The sequence below is a fragment of the Pocillopora damicornis genome, chromosome 7 (genome assembly GCF_964200805.1).
Source record: "Pocillopora damicornis chromosome 7, jaPocDami1.2, whole genome shotgun sequence".
In the NCBI taxonomy this organism is placed as follows: domain Eukaryota; kingdom Metazoa; phylum Cnidaria; class Anthozoa; order Scleractinia; family Pocilloporidae; genus Pocillopora; species Pocillopora damicornis.
In genome coordinates, this window is record NC_142676.1 from 19,586,690 (window position 1) to 19,602,260 (window position 15,571).

The 15,571-nt window shown below is 37.7% G+C and overlaps 1 protein-coding gene across 4 annotated transcripts in view; it reads left to right on the forward strand.

Annotated features, from left to right (window-relative positions):
- LOC113676107 (polycystin-1-like protein 2) overlaps positions 1 to 15,571 on the forward strand; it is a 35,969-nt gene that overhangs the window by 14,333 nt on the left and 6,065 nt on the right. For 3 of the 4 annotated variants that reach the window (XM_089211099.1, XM_089211101.1, XM_027192756.2), the window contains 14 exons: positions 1,096 to 1,141; positions 4,488 to 4,623; positions 5,512 to 5,810; positions 6,503 to 6,641; positions 7,017 to 7,129; positions 7,455 to 7,510; positions 8,160 to 8,296; positions 9,107 to 9,896; positions 10,903 to 11,482; positions 11,779 to 11,964; positions 12,527 to 12,652; positions 12,997 to 13,209; positions 13,918 to 14,166; positions 14,437 to 15,204. In XM_089211099.1, coding sequence (XP_089067225.1) covers positions 4,542 to 4,623; positions 5,512 to 5,810; positions 6,503 to 6,641; positions 7,017 to 7,129; positions 7,455 to 7,510; positions 8,160 to 8,296; positions 9,107 to 9,896; positions 10,903 to 11,482; positions 11,779 to 11,964; positions 12,527 to 12,652; positions 12,997 to 13,209; positions 13,918 to 14,166; positions 14,437 to 15,204 — 3,738 coding nt within the window. In that variant the 5' untranslated portion in view covers positions 1,096 to 1,141; positions 4,488 to 4,541. Of the gene's footprint in view, positions 1 to 1,095; positions 1,142 to 2,948; positions 3,175 to 4,487; positions 4,624 to 5,511; positions 5,811 to 6,502; positions 6,642 to 7,016; positions 7,130 to 7,454; positions 7,511 to 8,159; positions 8,297 to 9,106; positions 9,897 to 10,902; positions 11,483 to 11,778; positions 11,965 to 12,526; positions 12,653 to 12,996; positions 13,210 to 13,917; positions 14,167 to 14,436; positions 15,205 to 15,571 lie in introns of those variants that run through there. The other variant, XM_089211100.1, reaches the window with a different exon arrangement.

A 15,571-nucleotide genomic window follows, 5' to 3' on the forward strand; every position in this document is an offset into this window, starting at 1 on the left:
ATGATGGCCCTAACCATCATCGTCATCATCGATATTTTCATATTTGTCAATATTTCAATCGTAATCATTATCAAATCATTATTATGATAATATTATATCTATCCTCATCATCATCATCAACGTTATTAATATTATTATTATCATCACTATCATCATCATTATTTTGCTATTATCATTATTATTACATCATTCCTCACTACCTCAAATATCATATTACTTTGACAGGGCATAACTACTTCTACCGTGAAAAACCATTACTGTGTATTTTCAACCTTTCGTTTGAATGCGATTTTAAACAGCATGTTTTTTAATTTCTAATTTAATTAGGTTTCTCGCAAAGGATACCCAAACGTATGAAGTGAACAAAGTATTCTCTGCCATAAAAATGAGAAATATTGCTAAGCTTTCATTCAAGAACTTCAAATCAAACATTTGTGCACACGTTTCAGTGTAAAAACTACAAATACAATAGGCAGCAATTAAAAAGAGTCGAAATTGAATAAAATTAAACTACGCCAACAAATAACAAGTTACCTCGATACCACAAAATAAGCACAAATATGTGGATGTACCCCGAGGTTCAAAGAAACACAGAAGTGTCATGATAACTCGGTGTTTTTATGCTTGTTTCATTCGGCTGAATGAAAATGCTTAATTGATATTATTTCCTAATACATGTACCAGCAAAGACGCAATTTAAAATTGTTTTGCACTCCGAAACGATGTTCTTTCACTGTTTTATAATAGAAACAAAACCTCTCATTATTTTCGTAAGGAAAAAACAGAAAAGACAAATTGCAAAACAAAATAAAAGATAAATAAATAGCCAGTGAAACCTGAGAGAAAAGTACTCTTGAAGGATGAACTACAGACATATTAAAAATTTGACGTATCAGGTGCACAATTCTTGTTTTACAGCTCCCAAAGAAAAAACAGATTAGAAGCTACTAAAAAAATTGGCAGAAATATTTAACAGTTTCCCAGGGTTTTAAGACAGCAAGAAGTCTGATTATATTTATTGACAATTGGTCGCATCACTGTGTGCACACGGGGAGGCCACATCGCCAGAAATTTTAATTTCGTTTTCTTTCGCAGATCAACCCACAATGATGCAACACGAGGACAAAACTTGGCAATCAAGGTACGAAGGAAAAATTCCGAATTCCATATAATCCAAACAGATTGTAAAGCAGGCAAGAGTGAAAAAATTAATTTGTTTAGCGCGGTAGGAGCAAATTATCTCGGCGCAACACATCACAGTATTCATAGGTGGTATTGCCAATAATACCTCAGTTATTTCATCATTAGACGCTGGAATTTACCAGGATTTCCATCGTAAAAACAAAGACATTGAGTAAAGACGTAAGCTAGCGGACACTCTTAGAAGCCGATATCATCCTGGGTTTGCTTTTGCTGTTTTTAATGGATTGTAAAAACTTCTGTTTACTAAGACAAAAAGCTAATCAACATTAATTTCTTTAGCCACTTTTACATTAGACCTTTGAGGTCGCAAAAAAAAGTTAACATGGGGAAATTCCTTTCTTCATTTCGTGGATCAAAAGTAGACGTTAAATTTTTCCAAGGAAAGAACGAGCCATAAATAAGATAAGAATTCCAATTTTAATTATGCGAAAGTAGTTTAATATACGGCAGGTTCCTTGAATACCTTTATTTCCAATAACATTTAATTAAACCCTTTCTTTACCAGTTCAAATCGTATCGAGTACTAGTGAAAGCTGCACTTTTCTGTTAATATTATTTCCGTTTCACAATTCGTGTTTGCAAAATATAATATAACTAATTGTTAGTCGCAGGCTTTCTTTGTTTGTGTTGTTTGTTTGTTCGTGAATCTGTCATTTTTACTAGTATAAATAAGCCATCTTTGGATATCTAAGGCTGAAAAAGACATACTTCTGTAAAAGTGACCTCATCTGTAATCTCTTGTCGAAAACTGTTCTTCAAGAGAGATGATAAAGAAAGCGTCACAAGCGGGATTTATTCTCTGTTGATCCGGACTTCATTTAAGTAGTTTTTCCTTTCGCATCGTAATTGAAGTTAGGCAATAATTGAAAAAAATATTTTGACAGTACGTCATCAGAACTTCCTATATTTACAAAGGGAAGTGGTCTCATCCAATCGCCTCCAGATAGCCTTTATCAGCCGTGTAAGAGTTTTTAACACCTGCTTGCACTTTACAAACTAAGCTGAGAAGGAGTAAGAAATTGGAGATACTACATTATTTGAAAATGTCGCACGCTTTCCTCCATGATGATTTGGCGACCCACTCTCTTCTTGTGGAAAGAAAACAATACGCAGAAACATCTAGTACATATAGCAACAATTCACACACACACACTGACACACATTTCAAATTTCAAATTTCCACTTCACCCATCCACTCAAAAGTTGAGAAAAATAACATTCAAGGTTTGACTGGAAAATGCATTACACCTCATATCCAATCTGCCGTTGATACGTGGTTTTCTGAATGGTTAAGAAAATTTACGTGAAAGAGCAGGAACATAAGACAACGAAAAATTAAATCCAAACAATTCTCAGTGTTTTAGTTGAAAACGAGAAGGAGTTGCACAAGGCTACGAAATATTTTTCATCTTTATTTTCTGTCCTGTCTTCTTTCCTATCTTCTGCTCTGCATAGTGAACTGTCGTGTTTCTAGCTTGCTTCTTTTCATTCTATTTTATGGCATGGAGATGATTAGGCGGGAATGTTTTTCACCGTAGGACCCTTATCATGACGTAGCTTACTCGCTAAGGTACATAATCAGGAAATCTAAACCAAAAGTTGAACGACGGAAATTTCTAAGTGACATTATTTTCAACAAAAGTCAATTATTGAAGTTGCTATTAATTCAACAACCTCCTGTTTACATTCAGATGGACCAACCATATATCACCGAATAAATATACGTAAGTGAATATTATCTTCCTGTAAACCGCTGCTACTTTACAGTTGGTTGAAAATAACTGGAAGGAAATATTGTGAATTTGGTAGCTCTCCTCTGGAAGGACTGATTTTGGGCCGCAGTGTCACAAGAAGGCGCATAGAATAGACCCAAAGAAGAATTTGAAACACTAGGCGTCTTCATTTTAGAGACAACAAACTAAAAATGATTGAAATATTACAGATGGGTCGTACTTTGCTTACAGACGGCAGGTATCAACTTCTTGTACAAAATTTGATCAGCCCATGATATTCCCAAACAGTACTATATTCCTTATACGTAATTTTCGGTGAAAAATTGATTTAAAATCTGCCCTGCTTATTGGCTCTTTGTAACGTATAAAGCTGTAGATACGAATCAATCGCCATGACAGCTTTTGGTTGGAGGACTGGCTAACTAACCAACAAAGTAAACTGCGCCTTTAATTTTCCACTTGTTTGATGGTTTGGCCGAAGTTTAACTGGCAGTCTTAACTTTACGACTAAACTGGTGACTACTAACTGATCACTAGGTTGTTGCCTGTTCTTTTAAAGTAACCAGGGAAGAGCTGACAGGAGATTGACAGTCGTTCATCAAACTGTCACCTATTCTTAAGTTATAAAGTTGTAGGTTGCAACCAAACTGCGCTTGTAGCATACATATATGGACTTTCGAAAAGTAAACATCGTCAATATCACTTTAAATTTCCACAGCCGTTCGTCGATAGTTTGACCAAAATAAACCAACGTGAGGAATATAAAAATACCAGATACAATTTGAACAAAAGATACATAACTTTAGCAATAGTATACGTTTACAAAAATACAGTTCAAAGGTGACTGCGTATTAACAATCGACAGTAAGAGTAAACAGTTTATTTTCGATGAAGAAGGCGTAGCAATAATAACTCCTAATTAACTAGAGAGCAGTTAGTATTCATGTCACACGATCAGAATAACAACTACAAGTTTTTAAATAATGGCCACGATAAAGCATCGTCAGCTTTAAAAACATTGGTTTGATTGGTATTGCTTCTGTACGAGTACAAAAACACATTGATCAAGTTACCCAATCAGTTACTCTAGAATTTCCAGGAAGAAGAAGCAAAAGACTTTTATAAGGTCAAAAGGGTCGAGACTGAAAATAATTATTTAGCTTCTAAATTTATGTACCTTTGAAAATGGGCAAATCGTATTCTAAAAACAAATCGATACTAGCCTACAAATCAAGTTGGACGTATCCGTTTGCACTAAAAAACCATATCAGAAACTGATTTATAAATCACTGCAGTTAAATAAGTTATCCCGAGTATATATGCTTAAAAGTGAGTCCAAAATTCAAAGTACCTCCTTTAATCTTATGCTTGTACATTTTCACTCAAAAATAAACGTAAGAAACAATTAGACTACCTGTAGTATAGCTTCCGGTGTTGTGGCCTGGCCTTCTTTTTGTTTATGCTTGCTCGGCCCCCAGGAGAAGTTGAAAATAATCAGATTAACTATCTCAAATTCAACCTGTCTCCAAACACTTTCTGTCCTCTTTTCAGACACATGTGAGCTACTGGTGATTTATTAGCGGGAGAGGCACCTTGGATAACATCATGGCGAAAATACTCATCATCGCCTCTCTGAGCCTTACCATCTGTGTCTCCAACGCACAAGATACAGCCTCACCATCTGAAGGTAGCTCACATTTTAGAAGATAAATTTTGCACTCAAATTCTAAAGTACCATCTACCACTGTTTAAATTCACCAAATACTGTTTCTATTGTTAGCTATCGTGATGCACAATTTAATGATTCCAGATACGATGCGGCTAAATTAGAGAAACCAATTTACACTAATTTCAAGTGGTCAGTGTTTGTCACGAGTGATATTGACCATTAAATATGTTCTCTAATTCTGTGCGATTCTGCGGATAAATCCCTTAATTACTCTCGAGTAGTGTTCCACGCTGAAGCTGCTTCAATTCCTTAAGCGTGTGGAACATGTCCATGACAATATTGAAAGTTACTTTCCTGAATTTTAAAAAGCCTGAGCCCTTTCAAGGCGCTTTTAAACATAGAGTATACACGATTCTTAGTTAATTACTATATAATTGTAGCTCGACCCTCATGTGAGCTAAAGTTCTTGGATTGAATTAGACTTCATCAGTTTCAGAGAGAGACTTCTCAGAACCAGAGATTTTGGTTATGTCACGTTAAAATTTACTTGATCTTCCCATAAAGCTCTTTTAACATTTAAAAATATTATTTTGATGCCCGTTCTTTAGACTCTGTTGGCGAGGACTGATCGCCCTCCGTTTCCCCTGTAACCATATGAAATTTCTCCGCCTCCCCCCCCCCCCCTCCCTTAGGTGATAAATAAATACTGGTCCCTAAAGGCCTGGCACAAGAATGAATACTCTTGAGCTCAGTGTTACATTTTCAAACCACTCTAGTGAAACAGTGTTTTAAGTGGTTCTTTATTGAATTTTCTCCTCTAAAAGAGGAGTCGAAGTACCCTCTCTTATAGTCAATTCAAAAATGGCAAACTTACTGAGGTGTTTTTTTTCTCGATTTGTTTTCCAGTTGCTTGTAACCTTCCTCTAGAACTAACAACAGTGCAGACGAATTCCGTTTACGATTCGAACACATATCCCACTTATGCTAAGATAAATGGCACTGGCGGGTACAGAGCTAAAGAAACGGATGAGCTAAAATTCAAGTTTGTTTCGGTAAAGTTCGACACAGAGACAGTAGTAACTGGAGTGGCCATGCAAGGGTTTGGTGATCCTGAGATAAAAGAGTGGGTTGAAAAGTATTACGTGAGTTTCATGCGTCAAAGCAGTTCGGAAAAGTTCTACGTTGACAGCAATGGGAGACCCAAGGTAATGGGCGTGATGGCAACACAAAATAAGCAGTGAAATTACTTAAGAAAGGAGTTGAGAGTTTTACTGTTATTTACTGAAAGGACACCTAATATCACGACTGAAAGGGAGATGGTTCTAATTTTAAAAGTGGATATATGTCCAATCTTACAATATTAATGAAAAAATACGAAGAACGTAGAGTTCTGAAGCCCTTATTTTCTAATCAATTGTCCTTTGGGAAAATAAAACTCCTTACAACCTAACATCAATGTGATTATTCTTCATACTGTTCCCCATACATTTCCTAGGGTGCTAACATGGAGAATTTGTTAAAAAAAAAGTTCTTTAGTTGTTGACCAGTTCCTGTACTCTCATGACCTCAATGTTTGATTCAGGGGGGATATTGTAGGAAGAAGTTGGATGCTGATCAATTTAGGGGTCAAGGATTAAAAGAAGAATTCGCATTGAGAAATTCAATATTTACATTCGAAGATGCTAGTGAAATGGTGGAATATTTTTCCAATAAGCTCCAAAGAGGTTTCGTAAACAGCTGTGAAAACCTGTAAAAACGTTGCAAAGAGGATGCAAACATGTGAAAACCTCGCAAAGAGAATGTAAGCTAGCTCCCATTTATCTGCCTTAAAACTTTATTCTCCTGCAATGTTTGTCTTTTTACTTAAATATCTGATGTATTCTATTTTGCATTGTAGTTGTTTCAAGGAAACAATGACTCAAATACGATTGTGAGAAACAACTTTGCACCTGAAAACGTACAGATCATCTATATCGAGCCGAGTGCATACCACATCAATGTTGCCTTCAGATTTGAACTCTACGGATGCATAATGAGTAAGTGGAATGACGTTCTTACAACAGATACCTCACTCAAATTAACACGGCATGAAAAGTTAGAAAATATCAATCTCAAAAAATAAAAGATTAGTTAGAAACTAGGCAGGTAGTGACAATGCCACTTTTCTCGTCCCTTTATGTCAAATGTATGCACAGAACAGAATATTTTTTGGTTACTACTTCACCAACCTTCCCTTAGCGTTCATCGTTCTTTCTCCAAATTAAAAACAAAAAACAACACAACCCCAGCACAACCCCCAAAAGCCTGTCCCAGGACAATCGCCAATGGCCCACTGTGGTTCACCAAGCTTTTTTTCCTGTTGCTCATAAAGATTGTGTTTAATTCTTTTTCTGTTAATTTTTCATCCACAGAGAGGTCTGTGGAGCTACACTTCCGGTGGAGAGATGAACATTGCACTTTGGAAATGCTCATAGACAAAAAATCCGACGGGTTTAAAGACATCGAAAAGAAGCTAGAGAGCGAGGTATCACTTTTCAGTTAAGAAAAGATGCATATATGTTATGGTAGGTTTTTACAGCTGAAGTTGATGCTGCTGGTGATGATCATGATGAAGTTTCCGTTTTTTATATCCCTTATGTTTATTTGTGTTATTGTTGCTGTTTATTTGTTACTTACTAAGGTTGATAAGTAAATTGTTGAGTTAATTTCACTCCAGCCGTTAGAAAAGGCGTGTTTTCTATTCAGAGTACAGACTACACGTGTCTGAAGGCCTGTATGGATAAATGAACAATTAGGCCGTTATATCGTGACTGCGAAAGATTCTTATTATCTTATTTATTTACTGGTAGATGCACCAGATAAGCCGTCTCCCAGGAGTGCAAGTGGTTAAGCTTGAGAGCCTCAGGTACAGTAACGTCTCTCAACCCAAACCATAGTAAATAATTAAATCTATAGCGATGTTTATGATAAATTAAATTTTGGAGAACTCGGAAAAAATCCGAGCCCCAGATGGGATTTGAACCCACGACCCTCCGTGATCTAGTCGGATGCTCTAACCACTGAGCTACTGGAGACTCTATGGTGAGCAAGGGTCAAATTATGGGTCTTGACTGGAACCGCATCACGCGGTTACACAGCCAAGTCTCCAGTAGCTCAGTGGTTAGAGCATCCGACTAGATCACGGAGGGTCGTGGGTTCAAATCCCATCTGGGGCTCGGATTTTTTCCGAGTTCTCCAAAATTTAATTTATCATTTATCTCTTATTTCAGCGATGTTTATCATGCTAAAACAATCATAAGCTAAACATACAGGGTAAGACTAAATATCTTAATAGAGCCATTGATATAGCTTCAGTGATACTGTTGATTATAAAGTAAATCTTTTCCAGCACTCAATACTAAGGACGAACCCTTGTGGATTGAGAACTTGCTAAATCACTTGAATGCAGTATGATTTGACGTGTGTATGCTGAACAAAATTGCAATAGTTTCCGAAAACATTGACGAAACCTTTGCATATGATCATTTAAATCAAATTTTTTTTCCTTGTTTTAGACCTGGAAGCTTAATTGTTGGCATCAAAGTTGGTGTGCGAGATTCACAAGTTAAACAGATGATTGTGGGAGCAAAACAACTCTTAAAAAACTTTACCAAATTTGACTCTAGCTTCTTTGCTGTAAAGGACCCTAAAGGTACTATTTAATTCAATTTCAACAAGTAACGACTAATCATAGGCTTTTTTTATAATGATAATTTGATAGGACTAATAGCTCTACCACAGCAGACAGAAAAGAAAAAATGGAGAAATCATGGATCACTTTCAACACGCACTTATAGAAAATGGGTGGAATTGAGTGCATGATCTACCAAAAGCACGTTCAGTTGTGTGAAATGATTTAACGCTCAGAATTTGCTCGAACACTTGTGCAAACTTCGCGGAGCGCCTCAGGCGTTTTAACTAATAGCTAGGATAGTGAAGTCTTTCACAGTGCGCAGAAAAGCAAACCTACACTTAAAAAAAAACATGCATTTGAAAAACTATCTAAATCAGAGCTGTTAGTAAGAGCCGGTGGCAAAACCAAATGGCTTGCTCGTTAGCCAGACACTTTGACCTCATTTTACCAAAGGTATTGATGAAAGGTCTAACAGTTAAAGTTTGTATGGCAACCGTTTTCCAGTTTTGGCTGGAGTTGCCTGCATGATTTATCAGTAAAATGTTTAGATTTGTGAAACGATTCAACGCTCAGTATTTATTAGAAGATTCGTACGAGCTTCGTGCAGCAGCGCCTAAAGAAAATTTTTCGGAAAATTTCCCCGTCTTGTGTGTAGATTGACATAAAAACTTCACGTTCACAACCTGGCCACCTACCATTTCATATTTGCCTTCTACCATCAATTCTATTAACTACCCTGTCTAAAAGCGATCGGTATTCAGTTTCTCAATAATAAAATGGTAAATTATTTATGTGATTAATCAATGGTTACCTTTTTTGATCGGGCAGGGTCGTCCTTCTGCACAGTGCCAAACATTTCTCTATCAAACCTTTCTCATGACCATGACAAAACTCTGAAGATCAATCGCTCAGCCTCCTACGTAGTAAGAGCATTTATCAATAGCGAAACTCAACAAAAGGCTCTTGTTACTTGGAAAATTGCACAATTACAGAACTCTCGACGGAAAAAAAATGTGGACAGGAAAAATGCTTTTAAATCAACAAGTATTTCCATGGAGGAAACTGTACTTGGAAATACAACTATTATACAGAAGGAAATATCAAAACACACCCTTCAGTATGGTGTATACTACATTGAGGTTCTGGTAAATGCTACTGGCTGTATGAACTACAATTATGGATTCCTGCGAGTCACTGAAACACCTCTACATGTGGCTGTGTCAACAAAACCTCCATTGGATAATATTCTTAAAGGATACCACAGGTATCTTGAATTTAATGCATCAAATTCTTTTGACCCTGATGTGCAAAAGAAAGAACAAAGTGGCTTAACGTTTACATGGCTTTGTGCAAGAAAAAATGAGACCTTTGGAAATACTGCAACACTCCCAGTTGTTGTTCCACATAACAGTGGAAACAGATTAAATGTAAAAGGGTGTTATGGAAGTGGACCCGGCAAACTGAATTTCACAGGCGCACATGCAAAGTTACTCTTAGACCAAATGGAGCCCAATAAAAGTTATATCATCCAGTTAATTGTGGAAAAAGATTCGAGAAAGGAGAATGTTTCCTATGAATTTGAGTTAAAAAGTGGAAATAGCTTCCATCTAGAAATCAGGTAAGGAGGTTTTCCTAAGGTATAAATCTTTCTCATTCTATTTTATCACTCTGTTACTGTCGCTTCAAGCCACTTTTTGAGAGGTTCATAAGCACACTTCTCGGCTAATACGTCACAAATCTATAAGCCTTTGGGACTCTGCAAACAAAGGAGCTATCCAGGACAAACTGTTCTAAAAATACACTGAAAGTAATCTTCTGAAAATGTTTAGATTTCTGATTCAAAACTAATTGAGTCCAGGCCCCGATTGTTCGAAGGTTGGATAACACTATCCACTGGATAAAACTCTATCATTTATCCGCTGGATAGCGATTTATCCGTTGGATAGCGTTATCCGCCCTTTTTACAACTGGGCCCAGGTTAATAGTTCCTAGGATCATTGAATGTAGTTTTAGCTGTAGCCGTTAAAAATTTTAGAATGTAGTATAATTTTATAATTGTTATGGCATATACTTTATTTTTGTGAAACTTAAATTTCTTTGATCAAAACACGACCATATCATGGTATATCTGAGTGGTTATGGTCATGTGATATTATCATCACTGAAAGAAACCTGTTAACATCAATGAAGAATGCTCAGGAACATCTTACTGTTACACTGTTGTACTGTTTTGAACCTTCACCTATAGCGAGGCAGATTTTTTCCTTCAACTATGTACACATACACAATAAAAATACATTGTTCGTTGTAGCAGAATAATGTATTTATTGTAGACCGATCTAGCTCGATCGCGTCTGTCGAATTCCGCACACATAGAAATTGAAGGGTAAAAATTAAACAAAAATTATCCACGCCGTCAAAAAGAAAATTCTTCAATTTCCTAACCACCCAATGTCATGCATACAGCGCTCCATGACTATAACCCATAAGAAGAAAACATAGACTTACCTGAGCCATGGCATGTCGGCCATTTTGTTTTTTTTTTTCCGCCAGCCTTTGTGGCCCTCCTCAATCCTTTGCTCGTGTGAAATCCCTTAATTGTAACGCTTTTGTTCCTCTTGCAGATGCAAAAGAAATTGTAAACAAAAAGTCAATCCTGCAGAGAAAATATCTTTCGAAGGATTTTGCGACGGCGATTCCTGCAAGCAAAATAACACGTACTTTCGCTGGTCACTTTTCGTAAAAACTGACATTGGAGAATTTCAGCCAGTTATAATACAAAATAATGAAGACCGTTCGCTGCTGGAAATTGATATGCATGTGTTAGAAGAAGGCAAAAAATATGAATTACAACTTCGAGGAAATCTTACTGAGAAAATTAGAAGTTCTGCGACTTATCCTTTCACAACAAACCAGTCCCCTCGAGGAGGAAACTGCACTGTTGATCGATTCACTGGTCAAGTTTTGGTGACAAATTTTACATTTTCCTGTTTCGGTTGGCTGGATGATGACAAGGACTTGATTTATCAATTTGGGTACAAATCGAGTAGCGGGGTGTATGAAATACTTCAGGAGAGCCCTTCGCCTTATTTAAAGACTAACAAGCTTCCTCTTGGCGACTCCGAAAAAGAAAATATGTTCTGGTTGGATATCTATGTCAAAGACCAATGGGGGGGATTTGGGTCCAAAACTGTAAAGGTTAAGGTGAGTTCAAATGTAACGCCAGGTGGTAATTTTACGATATTAGCCGCCATTACGAGAGCGTGACACGATGTTCCAGGCAAAATGTAACGCAATCTTAGCGCTTATAGAAACCATTTAGAAAATGAAATGTAGTTTAGATCGCAGGAATTTTCGTGATTGAAGAAATTTATTTAAGGCTTAATAAGATTGTTATTTGCTAATGATAACGTGCTCTTGTGCACGACCTCTACATACATCTTATATGAACAATTATTTCAATTAAGATATCTCTATACACGTAATTTTTCCTTTCGAAGATTCTCTCGAGTCGGACAATAAATGCAACGACCCTGTATCGATACACCATGGGAAATAATAGTGAGATGGCTAAATTACTGGAAAGCGAAGATGGTGGCAAGGATGCCATGCGGCTGGCAAACACCTTACTGTCTGTGATGTCCGCAACTACCGACAAAGAAGTGAAAAAAGCGGACAAAATAAAGGTAGAAGTTACGTTACCTTAAATTGGCAGAAAGTGCCCCATCCAAAAGAAATGTTGCACTGGTAGTGATTCATCGCATCGATAACGAAATAAAGGCCACGGCTCAAACATTGACATGAATGAATTACTTATTCAAAAACCGTCTTAAGAAGCATGAAGGCTTAACCCCCCCCTCCCCTCCCCCCCAGCATTGATATTTGTATTCTACGCGCTGTTCTTTTAACACTTCCTCTGTTACTGACAAGGATTATTTGCTTGACAACAAGGAGCTCCTCAATTGGTTATCATTTTCAATATTTTCATTGCTTTAATGTTTGATTCAAGGCTGATAGGAGAAAGTAGATATTTGTCACTCTTAGGTGTCGAAGGGTTAACCTCGTTTTAGAAATCTTTGAATGGTTGTAAGAGCTCGAAACCATTTTATTGGTAGAGCTACAGAAGATAAGAGAAGGCAATTTAAAAATGACGGGAAGATAACAGCAACGTTGGACTGAAAAGCATATGCCAGAGCTCCTGTGTAAATTTGGGTTTTATTTATAGTAATGTGAAATGTCGCTTTTTAGTTCAAGGACGAAATGATCAAACATTCATCAAAAGTCAAAGTAAATGACCTGCAGGGAATTATTCTTGTGACTTCAGTTGTGGCCAGTGCGACTGACAAAAGTGAAGAACTCTCGGAAAAATCTCAGGTAGGTAAATTGCATTTATGTGTAAAGCAACAAAGAAAGATATTTTGAAAGTCTCGTATGGATAAAAGCCAAGATTTTTTTTCACGATACAAAATCCGCCATTTGAAAGGATGCAGCCAAAAGTAATAGTAACCTCAAAACTTTAGTCTACAAACCAAAGCAGTCTCATTGACCACCATAGACTGAGCCTTTTCAAGGTCCCTGGTGAAGGATGTGATATTCTTTTTCATAAGTTTAGGAGTTATTAACTTTGTATTATAACACCACGAATGTCCTGAACGAAATTAGCATCTCATTGACCTTTTTTTTTCTTTCTTTTTTTTTTTTTTTTTTTTTTACTGTAGTGGACTTCGGTGGATGTTTTGGAAAGAATGACAAACAAGTTTCAAAACATTACCGTTGAAGGAAGTGACAAAGATCCCACCGGCATCGAGAAGGCAGGAAACAATCTGTTGGTGGGGATTGGCAACGTGCTTGATGCAAATGCCGTGAAAGCTGACACCAACAACAAGAAAGACGAAACAAGCGAAGAAAGCAGCAAAGTTAACGTAACAAAGGTCACTAATTTTTACTCTCGTTTTATAATCACATTATCCGTCGATCAATTTGCAGCTGCAACATTCCCCACCAGGCAATTCCCCCGAGAATTTGAACCTTTGAACGATTCTCTGTGTGATCAATGAATGTTGTAGAATTTAGCAAAGTCACGTATTGGTTTTTGGTACCGTTGTTTGGTTTTTAGTATTATTCTACGATGTGAAAATTTCCCTCTAAGCCATTTCTCTTTACCTCTAAACTCCTCCATATTTGAAATTGAAACACGTGTATTCCGCCGTGGTTCAAACTACCTCCTCCCCCACCCAGGCAAGGTTCAAATTTCCCACACCAGGTACACGGACGGCGGCCAAATGCCCGCGGGTTGTCTATTGGGGATGTTAAAACTTCGAATTGATTAGTGCATTTGCGTGATTATTTGAGCAAACCTTCCATCTGTTTACTGGCGTAATAACCCACTTAAGATGTTGGTAGCACTTGAGAAAAGTTTGCAATCACGAACCGGAGGCTATGGGCTTACTAGTGCAATAGATGACAGGTTTTTGACCAATCAGGGCACTCGTTGTATCTCAGTCGTCAAGATAAATGATCGTAAATTCGCAAAATGTGGAATCTGCGCTTGACAAAAGAGGGACAAGAGAGTCAGGTTTCATTCAAGTTTCCTGACACCCTCAGCATTGTTGAGTGTTCACATCTTTCCCATTATACAGACAAAAGTTCTTGCCGAAAAAGCCTTCATACTGATTACCAAAGTCGGAGACAGCATCTTATCATCAAGAGAAGTCGATGATGAACCCGTTGAAGTTGAGACCAAGGCGATATTCATGAGGTTAAACAGACAGACTCCAGGATCAATCAGTGACAAACCCACCAAGATAAAGGACAGCAAAGTGACATTCCCTCCGTCTGAGGAGCTGTTGGGTCCCCAAGCACAGGAAACGAAATACGTGGACACACAGGTAAGAATTTACAATGGCAAAGGAGTAAGGTATACAGACGAAAAGATGAAGTCGCAGACAGACAAACAGAAACCTTTACTGGAATATAGGAAATTAACTCATGACTGGCCGGCCTACTCCCCCACTCCCACCGCCAGGTCAGTTGCCCCACTTGCCTAGCTGCCAACCTTTCTCACCAACTGAGCTACGAATTCACCATTCAACCAACTTACTGGGTGACTGACTGACAATGATTTTCACTGACAAGTTTTAACTTTCATTTTTTCCCAGATGCTCTCTTTAAAGCATAATCCCTTTTCGTGGGACAAAAGCGCCAAGCTTGTGAAGTCAGCTGTGATCAGCATAGACCTTAAGAACGATAAAGGAGAGGTTCTTGAAGTCTCGGAACTGTCTCAAGAAATCGAGCTTTACATCAAAACAGATAGACCACAGACACCGCAGGTTCCTTTGCACTCTTTTGTGAAACCAAGTGTTAATGGAAGTATGCAAAACCACAGAGTTGTCATTTCCGAAGAGGGAATGGTAGTAAGCGTCAAGGTGGTCCCATCAAACGGATCAAAACTACAAGTTTATTTTCGCTATCTTCGCCGACCGACAATATCAAACTACGATTTCATGGCTGAGGTCCCAGATTTCACCTCATGTAAAAGGCATGCCAAAGGATTTACGAACAACTTGAGCAATGAAATGCTCAGTGGGTATTTTAACTGCACCAAGGATCCTTACGTACTGACGCTTTCCAGTGACGTCACCAGTCACATCGGTTTACATTACATTGGAATTCGTCTGCCTGGCTCCGATGACTTTTCAAAGGAAATTAAACGCAGGCGGAGATCTTGCTCTGAAAACGGAAGACACAGGAGGTCGGAAATGTGTGTGGAGTTTAAGGATCCCCCGACAACTCCTCCCCCGACCCCCAGGGTGATTGTTCCGGAGTATGATCCCAGTACTGATGTAAACTACACATTGTCAATCTCCATGGGAGCATGTTTGTATTGGTCCGAAGCTAAAGAGAAATGGACATCATACGGCTGCAGAGTGAGTGAAATTCATTATTTTCAATAGCTACCCTTTTTTTAGTAATTAGTTTTTTGGTGGGTTTGCCTTTTCTAGCTTTGCGACATCTCCTTACATACGCTTAAAACATGGCCGAAAATCATAAGTTTAAACAGGTAGCCAGAAAAAAATGTCATAGGATAAGCAGTGGAGGTGACGAGTCTTACTAAAATTGACTCAATGGTACCCAAAATAAGCCAAAGAAAGGTTCCTGAAAAATCGAATATCGTCGAAACCTTACCATAAAACCGTGGGTGAGCCTAACTTAACCTAATACTTATCTCATAGCAGCGCAGGTGATATTTTTGGTATCGTGTTTATCTTTGTTTCCGAGCAACTGATGCAAAAT